Here is a 20,863-nt window from a genome sequence, read left to right as displayed (position 1 = left end):
GATACTCTTCGCAATGCCTATCCTCAGCCGGCATTCTAGACAAAGTGTCAGCATTACCATGCTCACGACCTGCCCTGTGCTGCAGCACCATATTATACTGAGACAGCTCCTCTAGCCATCTCGCCAGTTGACCTTGAGGCTCTCGGAACCCCATTAACCACCTTAAACTCGAGTGGTCAGTCCGTACAATAAACGGTCTGCCAAGTAAATAGTGTCTGAACTGCCTGGTAAATCTAACTACAGCAAGCAGCTCCTTTCTTGTGACACAATAATTTCTCTGCTCTTTTGTAAGAGCATAACTACCATATGCAATGACCTTTTCTTTGCCATCCTGGACCTGAAGTAATTCTGCTCCAATAGAATTATTAGAGGCATCCGTGTCCAGGATGAATTTATCAGTTTCGGTTGGCAAGGCCAACACAGGCGGCTGCGTCAGAGCTTCTTTTAAAGCTTCAAAAGCTTTAGCCTGCTCTTCCCGCCATACAAACTGACGTTGGCCTGTCACAGCATACAGAGGTTCAGCTAACTTCGAAAAGTTCTTAACGAAGCCTCTATGGTAGTTCGCTAGGCCCATAAACCGTTCTACATGCTTTGCGCATGTTGGAACCGGCCATTGCTGGACCACTTCAATGTCAGTCTTAGACATTGCTAAGCTATTGCCACTGACATTCCTTCCCAAGAATTCTATATCTTTCTGGAAAAAGATACATTTCTTAGGCTTCAGTTTCAGCTTGTATGTGCGAAACCTCTGCAAGGCCTCTTTCAGATTAACCATATGGTCTCTGAAACTTTTACCAAGCACTACTATATCGTCCAGAAAGGCTAACACCGCTTTCCATGTTAGGCCTCTGAGGACTAAATTCATAATTTGAGCATATGTAGCTGGTGCTCCACATAGACCGAATCCCATCGCACATGCTCAAAAAGACCGTATTTCGTTATGAAGGCAGTCTTTTTCCGGTCTTCTTCCCTGATGGGAACTTGCCAGTAGGCAGAGTTAGCATCAAGCTTCGAAAACCATACACTCCCGGACAGAGTGTCTAGACAGTCATCCACTAAGGGCAAAGGAAACACATCTTTCTGAGATTTTTCATTTAAAGCTCTATAGTCAATGCACCACCTGACGGTGCCGTCCCTTTTCCGGATAAGTACTGGGGCGGAAGCCCAGTCAGATATTGACTCTTGGATGACCCCTGCCTTTAACATTTTATTGAGGTGGGCCTCTTCCTCACCAGCAAAACACACAGGCGTGCGCCTCATGCGTTGCTTAACTGGTTCAGCATTACCCGTTTCAATAACATGTTCCATTGCAGTAAAATTACCAAGATCAAACTCATCTTGAGCAAACACATCTTGGTACTCAATAAGCAACTGAGCCAACTGCTGCTGTTGCTCTTCATTCAGATGTTCACAGGAATCGGAGTATACTTGCTGAAGGTGGGGCGGGAGAGCACTATCACTCTCCGGCCTAGGAACAGTGTCCTGTTGCCGACCCAGATCAGAAATCTGATTTATTTTATACTCCTCATCCTCCTCCCCCACTTCAATAATTTCGGACACTGGATAAGCTCTCCCTATCTCAGATCCCTTTGAAATTAATTTATACCTATCAGTGGGGTTTACAACACAAACTACTGGATCAGTGAACCCTTCCCTGACCACCCTAGGCTTCCATACCTTAGACTGGTCTAATGGCTCAATGACATAATCAGTAAGTTCTGTGTCCATTTTACATTTTACATGGGCTACCGAATGAGGCGGAATAACCTTGCGTTTAGCCACAGTAACCCTGGACACTGAAGGAAAACCGTTTATGCTATCAACATCAAGAGTTATGTGCATGCCGTCAAAGATTATTATACCCCTACCCATGTCTAAAATCGACTGGCCTTTATCACATAGAATGTCAAAACCTAACAACATTTGTTGTTCTATTGGGGCAACATATACATTCTCCTTATACCATTTCGATCCTATTTTCAACCGGACGGGGCCAACAATGTAGCCGTTTAACCATAACTCCCTCCCAGCAGTCATAAGTTTAACCTCTTTGACCTTAGGGGGCTTATACCGCAAGGAATTATAGACCTTGTCTGAAATAATTGTGACCTGGGCAGCAGTGTCCACAATTGCTTTTACCGGTTGATCACCCACTTGAATTCCCATGGAAAACTGAGAGGCCGACTTTACCTGGCATACAACAACATGCTCAAGATCAGATTCAACCTCCACATTAACCTGGTTATTACAAGTGATATTACAGTGGTCTTTCTGTTCTTCCGGAACAGGGAATTTATCTAGGGTCGGGGTGCCACTGCTTTGTCCGACCCTTTGTAGTTTACCCGATCCTGTTGATCGGTTCTTTTATTTGGACAGTCCCGGCGGAAATGTCCCTCCTTGCCGCACCCATAACACCGAAAAGGCCCTTCTTTAGCTTTAGGCTTTGGCCTATCTCGGTTGTGCTTAACTGCCATGACTTTATCAAATGTTTGTTGCAATTGTTTAATTGCCTCCATGACAGTTCTATTATCCGGTGCTTCTCTAGCACTTCCGGATCCTTTACTCACAGCGTAAACCCGTTCAGATTCACGCCGCTTGCTTTCGCGTTTTGATTTGTCATATATGGCCGAATGTCCCTGTTGGTACTTTCGAACCATCTGTTTAGCCTGTTGGATACTAAGAGGATTAAGCATGAACACATTCTGTCCAGCATCCTTATCCAATAGGCCCTGACAGAAACGATTTATGACCTGATTGGTCACAAATGAATCTGGCAGACTTTTAAATGCTTTCGCCGCAAGAGTCAAAAGCCGGTCTGCATAATCATCCAACAACTCACCATCTTTCTGGCAAGCTTGTTGAAATTGTGTTTGAGCTGCTGCCGGCAGCTCCTGTTCCCCAAAACGCGCTTCTAGTTTACTACGTAAACTCTTATACGAGTTCACGTCCGCTCTATCATGTATTAATACATAATATTCAATAGCTTTGCCAGTAAGTGCCCAGCACAAGCCATCAAATTTCTCTACATCTGACCATCCGCAGGCCTCCGCATATCTGGTAAACTTTAAATCAAAAGCCTCCCAGCTGCCTTTACCGTCGAATGTCAGATGTTTTGGTAAGGAACTTATTGACTTCCTTGCCCTACTATAGTCAGCGGTCACCTCTAACTCTGGCGATGGTTTGGTTGCTTTCGCATTACCATCACCCTCTTTAGGGGTGCTAGTTTCACCAAGGTCGAACTTTAATTTCGTCCTTGGTACATCTATTTTACTCCTGCCCGCCGGTGTTGCAGATACAAATTCGGCCGGACTCATCAACAATGGCTGAAATTTACTATGAAATTCCTTTTGAGCCATTGCAGACATATAAATAGGTCTGGGGATGGCCCTTACTGGCGAAACCCCAGGTCTAGCATGAGCAGACCTTATACCTTCGGCCTTTATACGTGATGCTATGCTAGGCTCCTTAGGAGTCTTAGCCTGTTCATCACCTTCCACCTGTACCCACATTTTATTCCGGGTAAAATCAATTTTACCCAGCTCTAAGTCCGTAAATTTCTTACGACAAATTACCGACAGCGTTTCTGGGGTCAAATTCCCAGTAGCTTCACGAACGGACAAAAGTGCCTTGGCAATTTTTTCATTTATGCCCGGTATTGTTTTTAATTGCTCAAGTGTCGCAAAATTAATTGGGACCACCTGTGCACTCACTTCTATAGCAAAAGGCTTACCTTTTGAATCTTCTTTCTGTGCCATCTTCGATAAAAATCAAAAGAATAACAACAAACAATAAAGAAATAAATTTATTATTTCAATTCCAGACTAATCCAAAAAATATACCTTTTATGGATCCTGAAAAATTCACCAAAGGAAAATGAAATGCCGACTTCCTGGATTTCCGATGGCGCATGCGCAGACAGTTATCCGCGAGATTCGAATAATTTTTTCAATTATTCGACTAAATACACTCAAAATAAAATTTTAAATGTATCTGACCAAGAACGTAATCGTCTAAATACAATTACGCCCCCCTTGGTCCTTTATCTCACCCGAATTACAAAGTTTTTAGATCGGCAAAATGGCCGAATCTAAAAATCAAAATCTGCTAGATAGCGATTTATTGGTCGACGAAATTGGGCTCTAAATCACCGCTGCCACCAATATTGTAATTGGTGATTATTCAATATAGCCCAAGACAACTTACCAATAACCTTATTAAGTTGATACTGTCGTAGATGTTTCTCTACTGGCAGATTACTGGGTTATGTTTTATCGGACGTCTAGCCGGCTGGAACGCTCCACAGGAAATCACCCTTTTCGGCTTCCGGTAGGGCTATCCTCACGTATGTCGGACCAGACCGGACAGGCACTACATCTATTTCAATAACGTAGTACTTCTGCCCCAATTTACTTGTCCAGTTAAAATTTGATAGGGAAAATTAATAAGGTCAGTTGGGCATTCACGTCATGAATTAGTCAGTTATAAATCGTCCCGGGTTAAAGTATAATAACGAAGGTAAATATGTTATCTGGGCATTCACCCCTTCCCCCCCCCCCCCCCCCCACCATGCGCACCTCCTGCCCCAATATCTATTGAAGTACGATCATCAACTCTTCTCTCTTTTCTTATAGTCACTGTTTATAATGTTATAATGAAATAGAAATAATGTTAGCATACTTACTTTTATAGAAACACCATGTCATATGAAAATTTGTAATAATTTACCTCTGTCTGTATACTCACATGTTGCATATGTAACTTGAGTTAATAAAGTCATGTTCTGTTCTGTTCTGTTCTGTTCTGTAGAAATTTGATATCGAGATGAGAATGTTAACTATAACAGCCAACTGATGAAAAAGTTATTATGCGCTTAGTTTGGCAACATTTCTTATTAGAACGAACTAGGTGACTGTTTAGAAATGATGGCTTTGAATTCGATTATTGACCTAATGTCCTGCTATATCGTAGATTATTTATCTTTGTTCATTCTTTTTTATTTTTAGGCTCTACTATGTTGTTTTTTCTTTTTTTTTCTTCTTTTTTTATGAAAGACACCTGTATTTCATCATCATTAAATAAAGTCATCATCACCACCACCACCATTATTATTATTATTGCTGTTGTTGTTGTTGTTGTTGTTGTTAAAGCTTTGCCATTTCGAAACAAAAAGTTACAATAGATGAAATGGACATTCAATCGATACCTAGTAAAACTTTACACGTATTTAAACCCAATATATTTCTCTAAAATTGAAGAGTGGTTCGCAAAAATAAAAATGTTGAAAGTACAAACTACAATTTAACAGCTGACACTAAGATACTGTCCATGACTATATATATTTTTCCAGTAAACATTTGCCTCTGGCATTATCAAAAACAGGCAATTATCGGCTGGTATATATTCGCACATGATAAAATTTGAATATGACAATTTATTGAAATTTTATAGCGTGAATTGCCACATACAATTTGTAACGGATGGACGAAAGAACTGTTCAGATATTTTACAGATAACGGGCCTGGCGATAACCGTGTCATACATTAGGTATTGTTCAATCATATTATAAGTGATGTGAATTTAAAGTATACTTACTTTTGCGTTTAAAGATATGTAAATGTTGCTGAGTGTCAATATATAGTGTCATGAATGTTTACACTGACAGGAAAATTGCGCATTCGAAACTAAGGGAAGTTACTCGGACTAGCTACCAATATCGGAAAAGAAAACCGATATTAATAAATGCAGTTCTTTTTTAGTTAAAACAATCATTTATTCTATTTCAGACCTGTTAACCCCTTCAAAACCATGTCAGTAGTCCCCAAGTCCATGCACTTTCAATTATCCATTTTGATTCATGTAGACAGACAGGCCCAGACTGGGCTGAAAAATATTTGAGCCATTTTACGTGGTCGGTAGCAGGGTGGGTGTGGGGAGGGGTGTTCCTTTGAATTGCAGTCAGATTTTGAAATGGGCATTGTGGCAGGTGGTAAAAGGGCAAATGTATCAAACTGTAAAGTGGCAATATGGGGGGGGGGGGGGGGGTGGGAGGATACCCCCTCCTGCAAGTAGGGTTTGGGGTATCATCACAAGAAAATTTTGAAAATGTACACCCTTGATACAGTCTTTGGTGCGATTTCTAACTGAAAATTTTATGTTTCAATTTTTAAATATTACCTAGATTCTTTTTAGTATTACAATATCCAAAGTATGAATGACTGTCACTTCATATTTTTACTTTCAGGTCATGCTTCAGGACTAGAATATAAGTCTGATATAGATTCTATGTATGTGTTATAAAAATAAATTCTAGAATCATTTCTGTTACAATAATATCTATCATGTCTGTTACTTGATTGTTAAAATTTCATAACACAGCTCGATATTTACCCAAAATATTATACCCGGATACGTACACTTTTCTTAATACCGCCAAAATCTCCAGTTTCAACAATATATTGATAAGACAGTTTAGCAGCAATTGGCAGTATCTGACAATAAAGTTTATGGTGAAATTACCTCTTATTTAAATCATTTCATAAAAAAGTTGTTTCGTTTCGTCAAAGTAGTCTAACATAGACGATCTACTTTCGATTTCGAAAACTACAAGAAAATACAATTTAATGTTTCGCCGACTGTTTATTTCTCGAAAAATAAGAAATAAAATCATTTTTAAAATCAGTCGTAATTAAACAAACTAGTAAGAGCTTCTTCTCCCGATAATTTATCCGCTTACTGACTGCAAAATTCAACCCATGTGTCATCATGAATGGGTGACGGTTTCATTTTTTTGCGACCTGAATCGTAAGCAAACTATCGGAACCAGTCAAAATTCCAGAAAGGTTACGATTTAGGACGAAGTTATAGACGTTTGCATTTTCGCCACTCGCGATTTTGCATCATTTTTATCTGGCCGATCTTCGTAGTATTTTTTCGGTAAACCGAAGTCCGTATTTTCAAACGCAAAGTCGTAGAAGCGTTGTTATAAACAGGTCACGTGTGTTCGCCGACAAGTGCCCAAAATGTTGTTAGGATTCATCCGCTAATTCTCGCGGAAGAATTAATGTACTGCACATATCTTATTCGGGTCATTTAAAATGAAGCTGCCATAATATTATTTCATCGATGTGGTAAACTCTTTGATAAGAGACATTCCAATGCTTTCAGAGGTACCCGACTCAATAAAATACTAGCAGTATGTTCTGGAACTATATTTTGTCTTTCGCTGGATGTTACGCAAGTTTGGTAAGCCTGCGCAATTCATGAAATGCACAGCGCAATAAATTTGTTATTTGCGCAATGATTTTAAAGATTTTTTTGAAACGGACAGGGTAACAAATGGATAATTTGGCTAATAAGTTAATATGCAGTTTTTATTTGAATTTGTGAACATCATATTTGATATTTTGTGACAAAAGGGCATAAAATTAGTCACCATAATCATATGCGCAAATGTATTACCAAATCCCGCAGAATCGTTATACGTGTTTATGCTTAATGAGTTACCGCGGTAGAAAATACGTGGCTTTATTCGAGTATTGCACAATTACACTTCAAAAATTTGACAGATTACATCGTATATTGGTCATAGCAAATCGGATTGACATAACTGAACTTCATCTGATCAATGAACTCTTTGAAATTAAAGACAATCTAATGGAACTACATCAATTCGCTGTGTTGTGAGGCCATTTAATGTGAATGAGAAATCGGGCGATAGCAAGGACTCGTCAAATGCTTTCAGCGTTTAGCCGACTCAAAAATTTCAGTAACCAAGTTAAACATCATTGATCAAGAACAACGTGAAATATTATCTTAGCTAATTATCAGAACAATATAATAAAAAAATAATATCAAGAAAAATACATATTTAAAGGGAAAGGCAATGTTGTTTTCATGTTGAATCCATCTGCCATGGTTTCTTAAATCATTTAAAGAAGTGAAAGAATTTTCAAAATCGATTTAAGAATAAGAATGTTGTGAGCATTTAAATATTTTTTTTTAAATTGGCGGCCATTTTGTTTCCATGGCAACAAAAAACAAAATGGCGGATTTATTAATATTTTTAGTACATATCTGAACTGTATTTACTTATTTCTGTAAAATAATTTCTCTACTTTTTCCAGCTATAATGAAAGAAATTACCATGTTTTACACCTTACACCCAAGAAACATATGAAATTAATCTATTTAAAAGGTTATTTGCTAAATAAAGAATTCAGCAGTGTGTAAATGACGTCATAAACACACTTAAATAGCCGCCTCCATGATCAGCCATTTTTTGAAATTTCAAACTGCCATATCTTTTTCAATAATGGTCCGGTCTTAAAAAATCTTTCAACGTTATGAAAGGTTTGAGGAAGGCTTTTATATAAAATTATCTTACTCTCAGGCTTTCCTTACCCTTTAAAGGTGGTTATCCAGATTTTGATCAAGTAATGGATTTTTTACTGAAGTTTAACAAACGGTCATTTACATTTATCTGTGTTCAATGCATATATGATGCTAACTTGAAGTATTCTTAAAACTTGATTTTCCTATCCTGGTTGCCGAACCAAAATAGAGTTAATTTTATCATATGCAAAAATTTAATAGGAATGATATGAATGTTAGAAATGCAAGTTTGTTTAATTAATATTATCTCCCTTTACCTATCTTGGCGGCTGCAGCCAAGATAGATTAGAAATAAATGAATTCGGTAGCTAGAAAAAATTTAAAACTTGTCTTTTTGGTTCAGATTGTTGAATTATCCCAATATTTTTAAAATACAAAAGTAAAACTAGAAAGTGTATTGAAATCAAAAGAAATAGTCTACATTTTTTAATACATTCTAGTTGGGAGTAGTTAAAAAAGGTTCATAAAATGATAAAAATATTTATTCTGTATCTTTTTTTATTTATCCAATCGTGAACGTTTATTTGCAACACGTGACCGTACAGTAACTTACCGTATTGGACGCATGTGCGTACAAAATAACCTGTATTGTTCCGTATTTGGACGGTTCATCAGTCCCATGCTAAACGTACGATAAAGCCGAAACAGTTGTGAATTAGATCTTGAAAAAAATGTATTATGCACTTGCGTTGACACAATTTTTCATCAGATTGTAAATATTTATTCAGTTTGGATTACATTCGTTAGCTGATCACAATTCGTCATAAGATCCCAATTTTGTAATTTGACACATTCAGAAAATACTCAATGAAAGTTTTGCTCTATTTAATTGAAAATTGAAATGTGTATTAGACGGGTTTTCATAACAGAGTCTGGCCAGTGTGAAGGTAAATATAAATCAACAAGAGAGAGACAGTCTCTTGGCGAAACTAGACCAGAAATTTTCGCATTTTTTACTTACATTGTATACTTATTATTATTTACTATAAAGTGAGAATCAATTAAGTTGATCATTCAGTTAGCCAAATAAGGTTTGTAAACCATCATATTTAAGAATTTAACTATAAATATGTTATAGATCATTTATTGACTTTAAGCGCATACTCGTAAATTATAACTAGATTAGAAATCCACTTACTTGATGAAAAAACAACCGCAAATGCCGTTTTCCGACTTATTGTCTACCATTTTGTCAAACTTACAACCATTCCGCTCGATAGAAATATAAGTGTGCAACTATATAATTTCCCTTTACTAACATGCTGACCCCTGAATAGTTAAAACCAAATACAGGTTGATGTCAAATATTCTGATGAATATAGAGTTACATTACATTTGTGAATAGCAAGGCTAGTATGAATAGCGTGTCCAATTGCCATGTATTTTACAAAAAAAGGTAATTCTATACGGGTAGTATTTTTATTTGCAATAAAAGGGAAGCTGAGAAGTACGGAAGCCCAGGGGGACATTTTAGTTACTTCTTATGACTTATTTGTTATGACTTATTTGTTATCACTTATTTGTTATTAATCAATTGTTATTATTTTTTGTTACAATATACGAGAGGCAAAACGCGGTAAACGGCATCATAATAGTGCAGAAGGGGTATATATACGCCGATCTATCTTGCACTAATATTTCAAATTTTACAAAAGAGACAGTCACGATGATACGTGTGTTCAAGAGTTTTAGGACCAATTCTCTGTAAGAACCAAAAAAAGTTAGAAACTCATTGTCACATATTTCCTTTAAACCGATTTTTTTCTTGAAGAGGATGCAAAATTAAGAAAATCCTGTTTTTCTTTTTTTTTTCAATATATGTCCCGGTTACCATAGAAACGAGGATGCAAATCCCCAACTTGCTTAATTTTCAAAAAAAAATCAGGGGTGCATGCCTATTTGTTATCTGGAAAGTACTAGAAAGTGTCCTTTATTTTCGTATTTGCAAATTTTAAAGGCAAATGAAAAAGGTTTCATACCAAACTAATATTTCCAAATATTTATTTGATTCTTGTATGATCTAGACTTTCTTCTGCAAGAAAAAATATATTTATGGAGCAAAACATACGTATATATTGTGCTCTACATCTTGAAAAGGCCCGCCCGCTTAGCTCAGTAGGTAAGAGCGTTGGTCTACGGATCGCGGGGTCGCGAGTTCGATCCTCGGGCGGGGCGTATGTTCTCCGTGAATATTTGATAAACGACATTGTGTCTGAAATCATTAGTCCTTCACCTCTGATAATTCATGTGGGGAAGTTGGCAGTTACTTGCGGAGAACAGGTTTGTACTGGTACAGAACCCAGGAACACTGGTTAGGTATATAGAAAAGTATATTTGTTTGTATAAAGGGAAGCTGATATTTCAAAAAGAAACATAAATTGTAGTGGGTCATTCAGACACATTCTTGTAGATTTGGGCCACAGTTTATTATATGATTTGGGGTATTTTTTCCCATTTTTATTACCTCCCCTTGATGTTCTTCATTTAGGAAACCACAAAGAGCTTAGCTAAGTTTACTTCCTGGATTATGCTGAAATCAGATTTCTACTCGGATTTTGCAAATTTTTAGTATATTAATACAATGACAGTCAGAGATTTTATGCTAAATGGGCATGTGATGCTTGGATGTGTCCCTTCAAACTAAGTCCACGTTTAAAATTTGCTGAATAGCGACATTGTCTGGGAAGATTCTCTCGCAGGAAAGAGTCTAAACTGTGGATAGAAATCTGTCTGTTTATCTCCATAAGTGAAGTTTGTATCAATTGATTGAAGGATCAATGTTAAAGGATAACACTACAATGAAAACAGGTGAGTCTCAGAATATTTTATGTTTAAAACTAACATGTAAAAATTTCAAGCAATGCAAGATATTTGCTCACTTCCTGCAACAGATTCAAAGACCATACACAGGTTATTTCTTAAACATTTGACAGACATTTCTTATTATTTTACCAAGATAATACTTTCAGGCGTTTTCTTCATTTTGGGAATACCATGCACCAACACCAGTGGAATTGGGAAAAGGCTCTCAGAAATTGTCTAATGTGGAAATTTTCCAAATTACCAAAATCTATGTAAAGATATGTTTGTGTAAAATATTAATGGATTACATTTCAGTAATTGACCAACACTGTAAATGTTGTTTTAATAGCCTTAATATACATACCAATTTGCAAAACCATTTTAAAACATCAAACACCAAAATAAGGTAACACATTTGGGAATTTCAAATTCAGAATTGGAAAAAAACATACTTTTTTCTTTGGGATTACCTCCTTTTATGGGAGGTATATTTATAGGGGGAAAAAGCCCTGATTTTAGCTGTAAATGAACATAAAAAGCAGATAAAGACATATTTATATTTCAAAATGTATATATTTTTGTAAATTTATTTGTTTTGTGTTTCAGCTGTAAGTTTTTGTGTCTTTTGAAAATGACTGCTTGATGATTAAGTTTCAAACAACTATGAAGTGAGTGGGTGTTCTAGAGAGGTAATCATAATTTAATCATTTGCTATAGTGTATGTGTTTGCCAAAGTACCTACATAGAAATATAGACTTACTGAAGTAAAAACTTACTGAATGCTTAAAACTGAAAACATTTAATTGCATCCATTGCTATGCATAAGTCAGCATGTTTTAATCTGCACATGCCTGTTTAACTGTTTTACAAGTACGTACTGAATGTAAATGGTTTGATTGTGTCAAAGTTAGTTTATATTAATTTATTTATTCTCGATTGCCAAACAAGTTCTTACAACTTATATTAATGGCTCTCGAGACTCATTCCAGATTATTATTATTATTATTATATACCACATTTATATAGCACTCTTTTCATATAAAAATACGTTCAAAAGTGCTTTACATAAAAAACATTTATATAATGTTCAATAAAAAATGGGAATTGAACTATTATAGAAGAAATTAAAATTACATTACGGTAATAAGATACCAAGCATTTTAAATTGGAAGGTAGGCAGATCAAAACATGAAACAAAAATACAATATCATAAAACATTAACTGACCTATCAAAGACACAGGTCAGAGCAGAATAGAACAGAAGATATCTTACATTTTGAACAGACGGAATTAAACGGTATGATGTCTGCGAAATGCATCACAGCATGCAAACCGTCCCGGATGATTGGGTCAATCCCCACCCAAACGGTCCGGAGAACATCCATGATACATCCCACAGAAAAAAAAACACCGCCAACATTATTCTGTCACACTGGAGTTCTTAATTAAAGTAATTAATTGGCCGGCAAAGTACCTACATTATAAATCAGGTAATCAGTGAGATGTTAGTTGCCAAAGAATTGTATGAAATAATGCGTCTTTAGCGCTTTTTTGAAACTTTGCACGGTCTTGCACTCTCTTATGCCAGATGGGAGGGCATTCCATAACCTCGCAGCAGCTGTCTGAAAGCTCCTGTCACCAAATCGTATTGTTCGACATTTGGGCACCACTAGTTTTAATGCATTATTCTGCGATCTCAGATTTCTGGATGGTGTATATATTTCTAGCATGTTCGCTACATAAGCTGGTGATTGATCTTTGAGTGCCTTATATGTATGTGTTATAATTTTGTATTCTACCCTACATTGCACAGGAAGCCAATGGAGTTCACGCAGAACCGGCGTTATATGGTCGTATCTGGATGTTCTGGTTACGATTCTAGCTGCCGTGTTTTGGACATATTGCAGTTTGTTCATTGACCGTTTTGGAATTCCATATAGAAGAGAGTTGCAATAATCCAAACGTGATGTAACAAGAGAGTTGATTAGAGATTTGGCTGCGTTTGCGGTTATATATTGTCTGATGTGACTAATTTGCCGCAACTGTGCATAGGAATTCCTACACACACTATTCACATGTTGCTCCATCCTCATGTTCGAATCCAGGAAAGCACCGAGGTTCCTGACACTGCCTGATTGTTTGATTTCAGATCCGTCCACTTTCACAGATATGTTTGAAACAGATTGTGTCTTGTGTTCAGATGAAAATATGATTAATTCTGTTTTTTCAGCATTGAGTTTCAACATGTTAGTATTCATCCAACTTACTATATCCTTTAAACAACTTTCAACGCGATGAATGGTCTCTTCAATAGACATTTTATTTATTGGTTTGAAGGATTGATATAACTGCGAATCGTCCGCATAGAAATGATTGTTCAGTCCGTGCTTTCTGCAGATAGCTCCAACTGGTTTTGTGTACATTGTGTAGTTCTTTGGCCCCAGGACAGACCCTTGGGGTACACTGTACTTCATTAGCACTGGTTGTGATAGCTCGCCATCTATGCATACGGTCTGGGAGCGGTCACTTAGGTATGACATCATCCATGCGAGTGGTTTGCCTGTAACACCAAAGTGACGTTCAAGGCGATGAATCAACGTCCCGTGGTCAGTAGTGTCAAATGCTGCAGAGAGATCAAGCATCACAAGAATAGTCACATTGTTCTTATCCAACGATTGAAGAATGTCATTTTGAACTTTTAATAGGGCGGTTTCGGTTGAGTGGAATTTTTTATAAGCAGATTGATTAACTTCATGAAGTTCGTTGTTCCTCAGATGATTTTCAATTCGAACATCTACCACTTTTTCTAAGATTTTAGACAGAAACGGCAAGTTTGACACAGGTCTATAGTTTTTTAGGACATTAGAATCTAGGCTTGGCTTTTTTAGAAGAGGTCTTATTCGTGAATGTTTGAACGCTTTGGGCACATACGCAGCATCTAGAGATGCATTCATAATTGTTGTTATCACTGGTGTTAGTTCGTCAAGACATTCTTTTAATAACCATGTTGGGATAGGATCTAGTTCGCATGATTTGTTTGCTGACTTTTTGATAATTGATTTCACTTCGTCTTCTGAGGCTTGAGTAAACTCTACATAATTGACACCTGTGTATTCAGTTTCTATGTCATCTAAATCAGATACAGATTGTGCTTGCGATGCTATATCGTTTCTGATTGTTTCGATCTTTCCAATAAAGAAGTCACTGAAATCTTGTGCGAGATGCTGTGGAGATGATTGTGATGGTAAAATCACCTGATTTGTATCGCCAAGAAGATTTTTGGTAATCTTTGATAAACTCTTATGATCACTGCCACATGAGTCAATTTTGCCTGTATAGTATTCAACACGAGCTTGTTTTAGCATCTTATTCACTTCAGCACACTGTGTTCTGTAAATTTGGTGATCGATTGTGAGCTTACTTTCACGCCATTTCCTTTCTAATGTTCGTTTCTGATGTTTTGCTTTGTGGAGTTGCTCGGTATACCAAGGACATGAAGGTCTTAACACAATAGTCTTGGTAGTCAAAGGGGCGTATTTGTCTACTATAGAAATTAACTGATTTGAATATTCCTCCACAAATTCATCGATATCAGTATCAGATGGAGTGCATTGTGTGTTAAAGAAATCTATTCTTCGTATGTCTTCTCGAAATGAGTCAATGTCGATCGAACGTAATTTCCTGTACGACACAGTTTTTCGTACTGGGGGTGGTTTGGAAGCTTTAGCGTCAAATATCACAGCAAAATGATCACGTGACATCTTTCCATTTGAATCAGAGAGTCCAGGATCTATGACTTCGATATTTGAAACCGTGACATCATTATCTCTGGTTATCACTACATCCAACGTATGCCCAGCTACATGTGTTGGTTCTTGTACATGTTGACGCATGCCACATGCATCTAGACTGCTTGTAAACTTTTTTGTTTCACTATTTTCCGGTAAATCAAGATGGAAGTTAAGGTCCCCTACAATGATGGTGGTCTTGTCAATTGTAGCATATTTAGTTAAGAAATTGGGCCATTCTTGCTCCAGGAAAATATTTGTGTTTAAACCGTTTTCTTTGGAAGGGGGTGGCCGGTATATAATGGCAAGCCGTAGGCCTATGGAGTGTCCGCCTGTAACTACATTGCAATCCATATACTCAAATTGGGAAAATTCGTTGTCTTTGCTTGATGTGACAATGTTCACTTGTATGGCTCTCTTGTGAATAATTGCTACGCCCCCGCCGCGCCTACCACTACGAGGGACATGTTTCATTTTGTAACAGTCGGGCACGAGTTCGCCGATGCACGCTTTGTCAACAGAGCTACCGAGCCATGTTTCAGTTATGGCACAAATGTCGAATTCATTTGTAAGGATGAAGTCACATATGGAGAGTGTTTATTTTTCACTGATCGTGTATTGACGGAGCAAATTTTGATGTTTTTCTGCCCCTGAACTAATGTACAGTTTTCAGGTTTTATCCGTATCAAGTTGTTATTATTTACCCCATTGTTAGTGTCCCATGCTCGTCTAATCTGGTTTTTCCCACCTCGAGTCCCTCTATATTGAATTAATCGAAACTCTTTCAATCTTTTGATAATCATGGGATTAGGTCTCTTTTGTGCACTTGGTAATTGTCCAATATTGTGCAACTCTGATCTTTTATAAATAATCCTCGGTGACATTCGCTCACTGAAACACATTATTGCTGCAGGCTATGCTGATATATGAAAGTTTGGCAATTTAATTGCAATAATGATTTTTTTAAAAATCAAAATAACTTCAAAATCACAATTATGATTCACCTTAAATTTACAACACTCCAACCACGACTAGATGATATCCAATATATCAAATTTTCAGAATTCTGAACAAAGTATAAATGTCAGAAAACTATCAATATTTGAGAGCACTGAAAAATGCAGCCTACACCTGGCGCATAACAATTCAATAACTTATCAGATGGAACCAACCTCTAAGAGCAGAGAGAGAGAGGCAATGTGGAATTAAAGTGTCTTGCCTAAGGACACTACCACCAAGGCAGTGACCGGGATCGAACCCGGGACCCTTCGATCTCAAGGCGGACGCGCTACCACTGCGCTACGGCGGCTCCACACTAACACGTGTCAAAGGTAATATGTTTTTTTTTAATATTTACACCTCAGAGGCCTACATGTATTTAAATACAGAATGAAATCTTCCACATGCCCATATTCATACAAGTATGAAATCGTGGCCTCTCAATCTATGATACAAGAATAGCTAGTAGGACTTCATATAACCGCAAACGCAACCAAATCTCTAATCAACTCTCTTGTTACATCACGTTTGGATTATTGCAACTCTCTTCTATATGGAATTCCAAAACGGTCAATGAACAAAATGCAATATGTCCAAAACACGGCAGCTAGAATCGTAACCAGAACATCCAGATACGACCATATAACGCCTGTTCTGCGTGAACTCCATTGGCTTCCTGTGCAATGTAGGGTAGAATACAAAATTATAACACATACATATAAGGCACTCAAAGATCAATCACCAGCTTATGTAGCGAACATGCTAGAAATATATACACCATCCAGAAATCTGAGATCGCAGAATAATGCATTAAAACTAGTGGTGCCCAAATGTCGAACAATACGATTTGGTGACAGGAGCTTTCAGACAGCTGCTGCGAGGTTATGGAATGCCCTCCCATCTGGCATAAGAGAGTGCAAGACCGTGCAAAGTTTCAAAAAAGCGCTAAAGACGCATTATTTCATACAATTCTTTGGCAACTAACATCTCACTGATTACCTGATTTATAATGTAGGTACTTTGCCGGCCAATTAATTACTTTAATTAAGAACTCCAGTGTGACAGAATAATGTTGGCGGTGTTTTTTTTCTGTGGGATGTATCATGGATGTTCTCCGGACCGTTTAGGTAGGGATTGACCCAATCATCCGGGTCGGTTTGCATGCTGTGATGCATTTCGCAGACATCATACTGTTTAATTCTGTCTGTTCAAAATGTAAGATATCTTCTGTTCTATTCTGCTCTGACCTGTGTCTTTGATAGGTCAGTTAATGTTTTATGATATTGTATTTTTGTTTCATGTTTTGATCTGCCTACCTTCCAATTTAAAATGCTTGGTATCTTATTACCGTAATGTAATTTTAATTTCTTCTATAATAGTTCAATTTCCATTTTTTATTGAACATTATATAAATGTTTTTATGTAAAGCACTTTTGAACGTATTTTTATATGAAAAGAGTGCTATATAAATGTGGTATATAATAATAATAATAATAATATAACATACATTAACATACATTCTATTGTATTGTGACTATAAATATTGATAAGTTTTTGAAATTTTAAAATATGACATACCCTTTTTCAGAAAAGGACCCTCTGCACATGTATGAGAAACATATTTTGCCTTTAATGTGGTCCATATATTGTTGAAAAGGATTAACAATAGTAACAACCATTTTAGTTTGATTTGTGTTTATTCCAGACTAATTCTTCAACATGTTCCAAAAATGATTGATCATCATCATCCTTATATTGGAATAAAATGAAAGTATTTACATTTTATTTACAGTTTGTTTTAGTATCAGATCAAGTCTGATTTCAAATCTTTAGAAATGCTTAATTAAATGTTATTTTTGACAGAATAGTTTTGAACTTTGTTTAGAATTTCATGTATCTTTAAAGTCAAATGTATTTAATGTATTTCATAAAATTGTTCCTTTTAAAATCATGTCGTGGAGGGGGGTCTATATGATAAATGATTTTCATTAAAAGAATAAAGGAAGGATATACATGTATATATTATACATTTAATTATATAAAATTAATTAAATGATTGAAATAGTATATGTAAATTCTATTACAAATTTGTGAGAGGAAACCCTGCAGCTGGCTTATAGAAGATCCCATATGGGACTATCTGTATATAAAAAGAATTGGAACCACTGCCTTACCCTTGCATGATCATAAGAGGCGATTAATAGGGTCTTAACACTTGGTTTTGCAGTAACTCTGTGATTCCAGCAGGTATGCAAATTTTGATTCCATACCTCATGTTTTTATTTCGATGTAAATGATATGTGGAACCAAAAGTTGTAGTCCTGTTTGGCGCCCTATAATCTATACTGTGTTGGTGCGCCGTAAAACGCAAATAAATAAATAGATAAATGTAGAAGATCAGGGGCCGTATTCATAAAGCATCTTAAGTATAAGTATAAGAAATTGATTATTTACTTAAGTATTACTTAGGTAAGAAATTTATTTTACTTAAGTATATTTGTTATTCATAAAACAACATAATAAGTAATTCTTGGCTTTTATTGTGGACGAAAACATTGAAAAAAACAGCATTTATTTCAGACAGATACAACATGCACAATTATGTTTAAAGTGCTTTTATTTGAAAAACGACACTTTAATTATACTCACGACGCCATTTTGTTTTCTGACTTAAGTCATTTCTTACGTATCTTAAGTTTAAGCTGTTTTATGAATAGGACTTAAGTTTTTTTACTTAGACTTACGCTGAAATCACCGCAAACTTAAGTAAAATCTTCAACTTAAGTCAAAACTTATACTTAAGATGCTTTATGAATACGGCCCCAGTAGTTCTTCCCAGTAATATGATGTCACAAATATTATAACTGGAGAGCCCATCCCCATCCAACCACCACCCTTAGTCAAATAAAAAACATTCAGATTGTTATTCTCTCACTTCTCTAGTTTTCAGTGACAGCTACATGGTAAAAGTAAATGCAGTCAGAAGACCTCTGATATCACCTGAACAGCCAGCTTTCTCAAGATTCTGTATCAAATGAAAATAACAAGGACTGCTAAAAATAGTTTCTATAACTTGCAAATGTGCAGTCTGTGACATAACTGTCTGATCCAGGTAGTTTAGTGTTGACAAGATACATTTCATTTCTAAAGTAGAGGACACCAGTTTGAAATGCAGTATGTCACTGTGAAGGCAAAATGTTCATGAAAATAGTTTTTTTTTTGTGTTTTCCAAATAGAGTGGCTGAAAGCGGGGAATCATCAATTAGTGTTTTTGGAATAAGTTATGGACATTTGAACAGCGAAGATCTGTCCCTGTTTTGGATTGCCACAGACCAAAATAATGATTGGTGTCTTTGACATAAATAGAATATATCTCACTGGACACCCTGAAAATGGAATTATGTTGTTTGCATTAATGTTTCTTTTCAGATTTATGGAAAAGATTAATGCTGTCATTTCTTAAAAATGTTGATAGTTGTTTTACCAAAGGCCCTATAATTGAAAAATATCTTAAATCTTGACTTTAAATCAAAATTTAAAAATCTGATATTGTTTGATTACTTTTGTATGTATTACATTAAATTTGTTATGTTTAAATCTGATAAAATTTAATGTATTTTTGAAAAAGATGCACTTGAACATATTTAAATGGAATAAGCACATGGCAGTCTTTGAATACTTGTAAAAAAGCACATGTTTTGCAGTTCTCATCAGATTTGGTTACCTGTTTACAGTATAATTATACATGAAGGCTTATTACTCACAACCATGTTTATTGCTTTATCATGGCTACAGTATCATCAATATACTGGCAATAATACGTAACTAACGTGAGAGGATGAAGTCCTATTACGTTCCATAATCAGTCTAGTGTGTTTTATAAAATATTTTCTCTGCCATTTGTATGAACTACAGCTTTTATTTATTTATAAGCAGAGACCTTCTAGTACGTATATGTGGATTAGTGTACCTTTTCCGTAGGATTAAACCGTGTGATCTCATATACGAATATTTAATGTCTTTTCAGGGAAGATGTTTGGAATATATTGACTTTGAAAATATGTTTGTAATACGGTATATTCGGATAAGAATATCCTAGTAACTGTTTTGCGGTAAATCTGCAGAGCATCAGTGCTAGCAACGCCAGAAATTTGCATACAAGCCAGTCTGAGGCTAATGTAAAACAGTGCAATAAACAAGAAGTATTACTAGTAATATGCTTTGGGTCCTTTTATTGCATTATATCCCCTTTTTAGTGTAAATATTATTATACCCTGTGCGCCAAAAAAAGTTGTATGTGAGTAATACTGTACTCTTGTTGTCCATTTAAGTATGTCTGCACTTCTTCTTCAAAAGCCAAGGCCAGAATTGAATGGAGCTTTGTGAGCGACTGATACCAAGCATTAATAAGTTTGCTCTTGGCAGGGTTTGTTTGGAATAATTTTCCACATAGATATGGCCCATTTCCAATGCAGAGATTTTATGCATACTTCAATACAGAACTGCTGGCCAGATTTGAAAAAAAAATTTGAGATAAGGGCGTATGAATTCTTTCAGCAGGTTTAGTTACAGCTTTTGTTTTGAGAATTTGTACATGCTTCATTCTAGAAGCACTTTGCTCACACTAAATGAACCTTAGAAATAACTAAATAACTACTAAGTAATAAGAGCCCGCCCGCTTAGCTCAGTAGGTAAGAGCGTTGGTCTACGGATCGCGGGGTCGATCCTCGGGATGGGCGTATTTGATAAACGACATTGTGTCTGAAATCATTAGTCCTCCGCCTCTGATTCATGTGGGGAAGTCGGCAGTTACTTGCGGAGAACAGGTTTGTACTGGTACAGAATCCAGGACCACTGGTTAGGTTAACTGCCCGCCGTTACAT

The 20,863-nt window shown here is 36.4% G+C and overlaps 1 protein-coding gene across 1 annotated transcript; it reads right to left on the bottom strand.

Moving 5' to 3' along the window:
• Positions 1–861: 861 nt before the first annotated feature.
• On the bottom strand, positions 862–2,166 carry LOC123562317 (uncharacterized). The gene has a single exon (XM_045354958.2). It carries the CDS (start codon positions 2,164–2,166, stop codon positions 862–864), a length of 1,305 nt encoding a protein of 434 aa, XP_045210893.2.
• Between the last annotated feature and the right edge of the window lie 18,697 nt (positions 2,167–20,863).

Source organism: Mercenaria mercenaria, chromosome 2 (genome assembly GCF_021730395.1).
Source record: "Mercenaria mercenaria strain notata chromosome 2, MADL_Memer_1, whole genome shotgun sequence".
NCBI classification, from domain to species: domain Eukaryota; kingdom Metazoa; phylum Mollusca; class Bivalvia; order Venerida; family Veneridae; genus Mercenaria; species Mercenaria mercenaria.
Note: the sequence above shows the minus strand (reverse complement) of the source record. Positions and strands in the feature narration are given on the sequence as shown.

Coding starts and splice junctions, on each gene's coding strand:
- LOC123562317 (XM_045354958.2), bottom strand. CDS start 2,166: ATGGGAATTCAAGTGGGTGATCAACCGGTAAAAGCAATTGTGGACACT.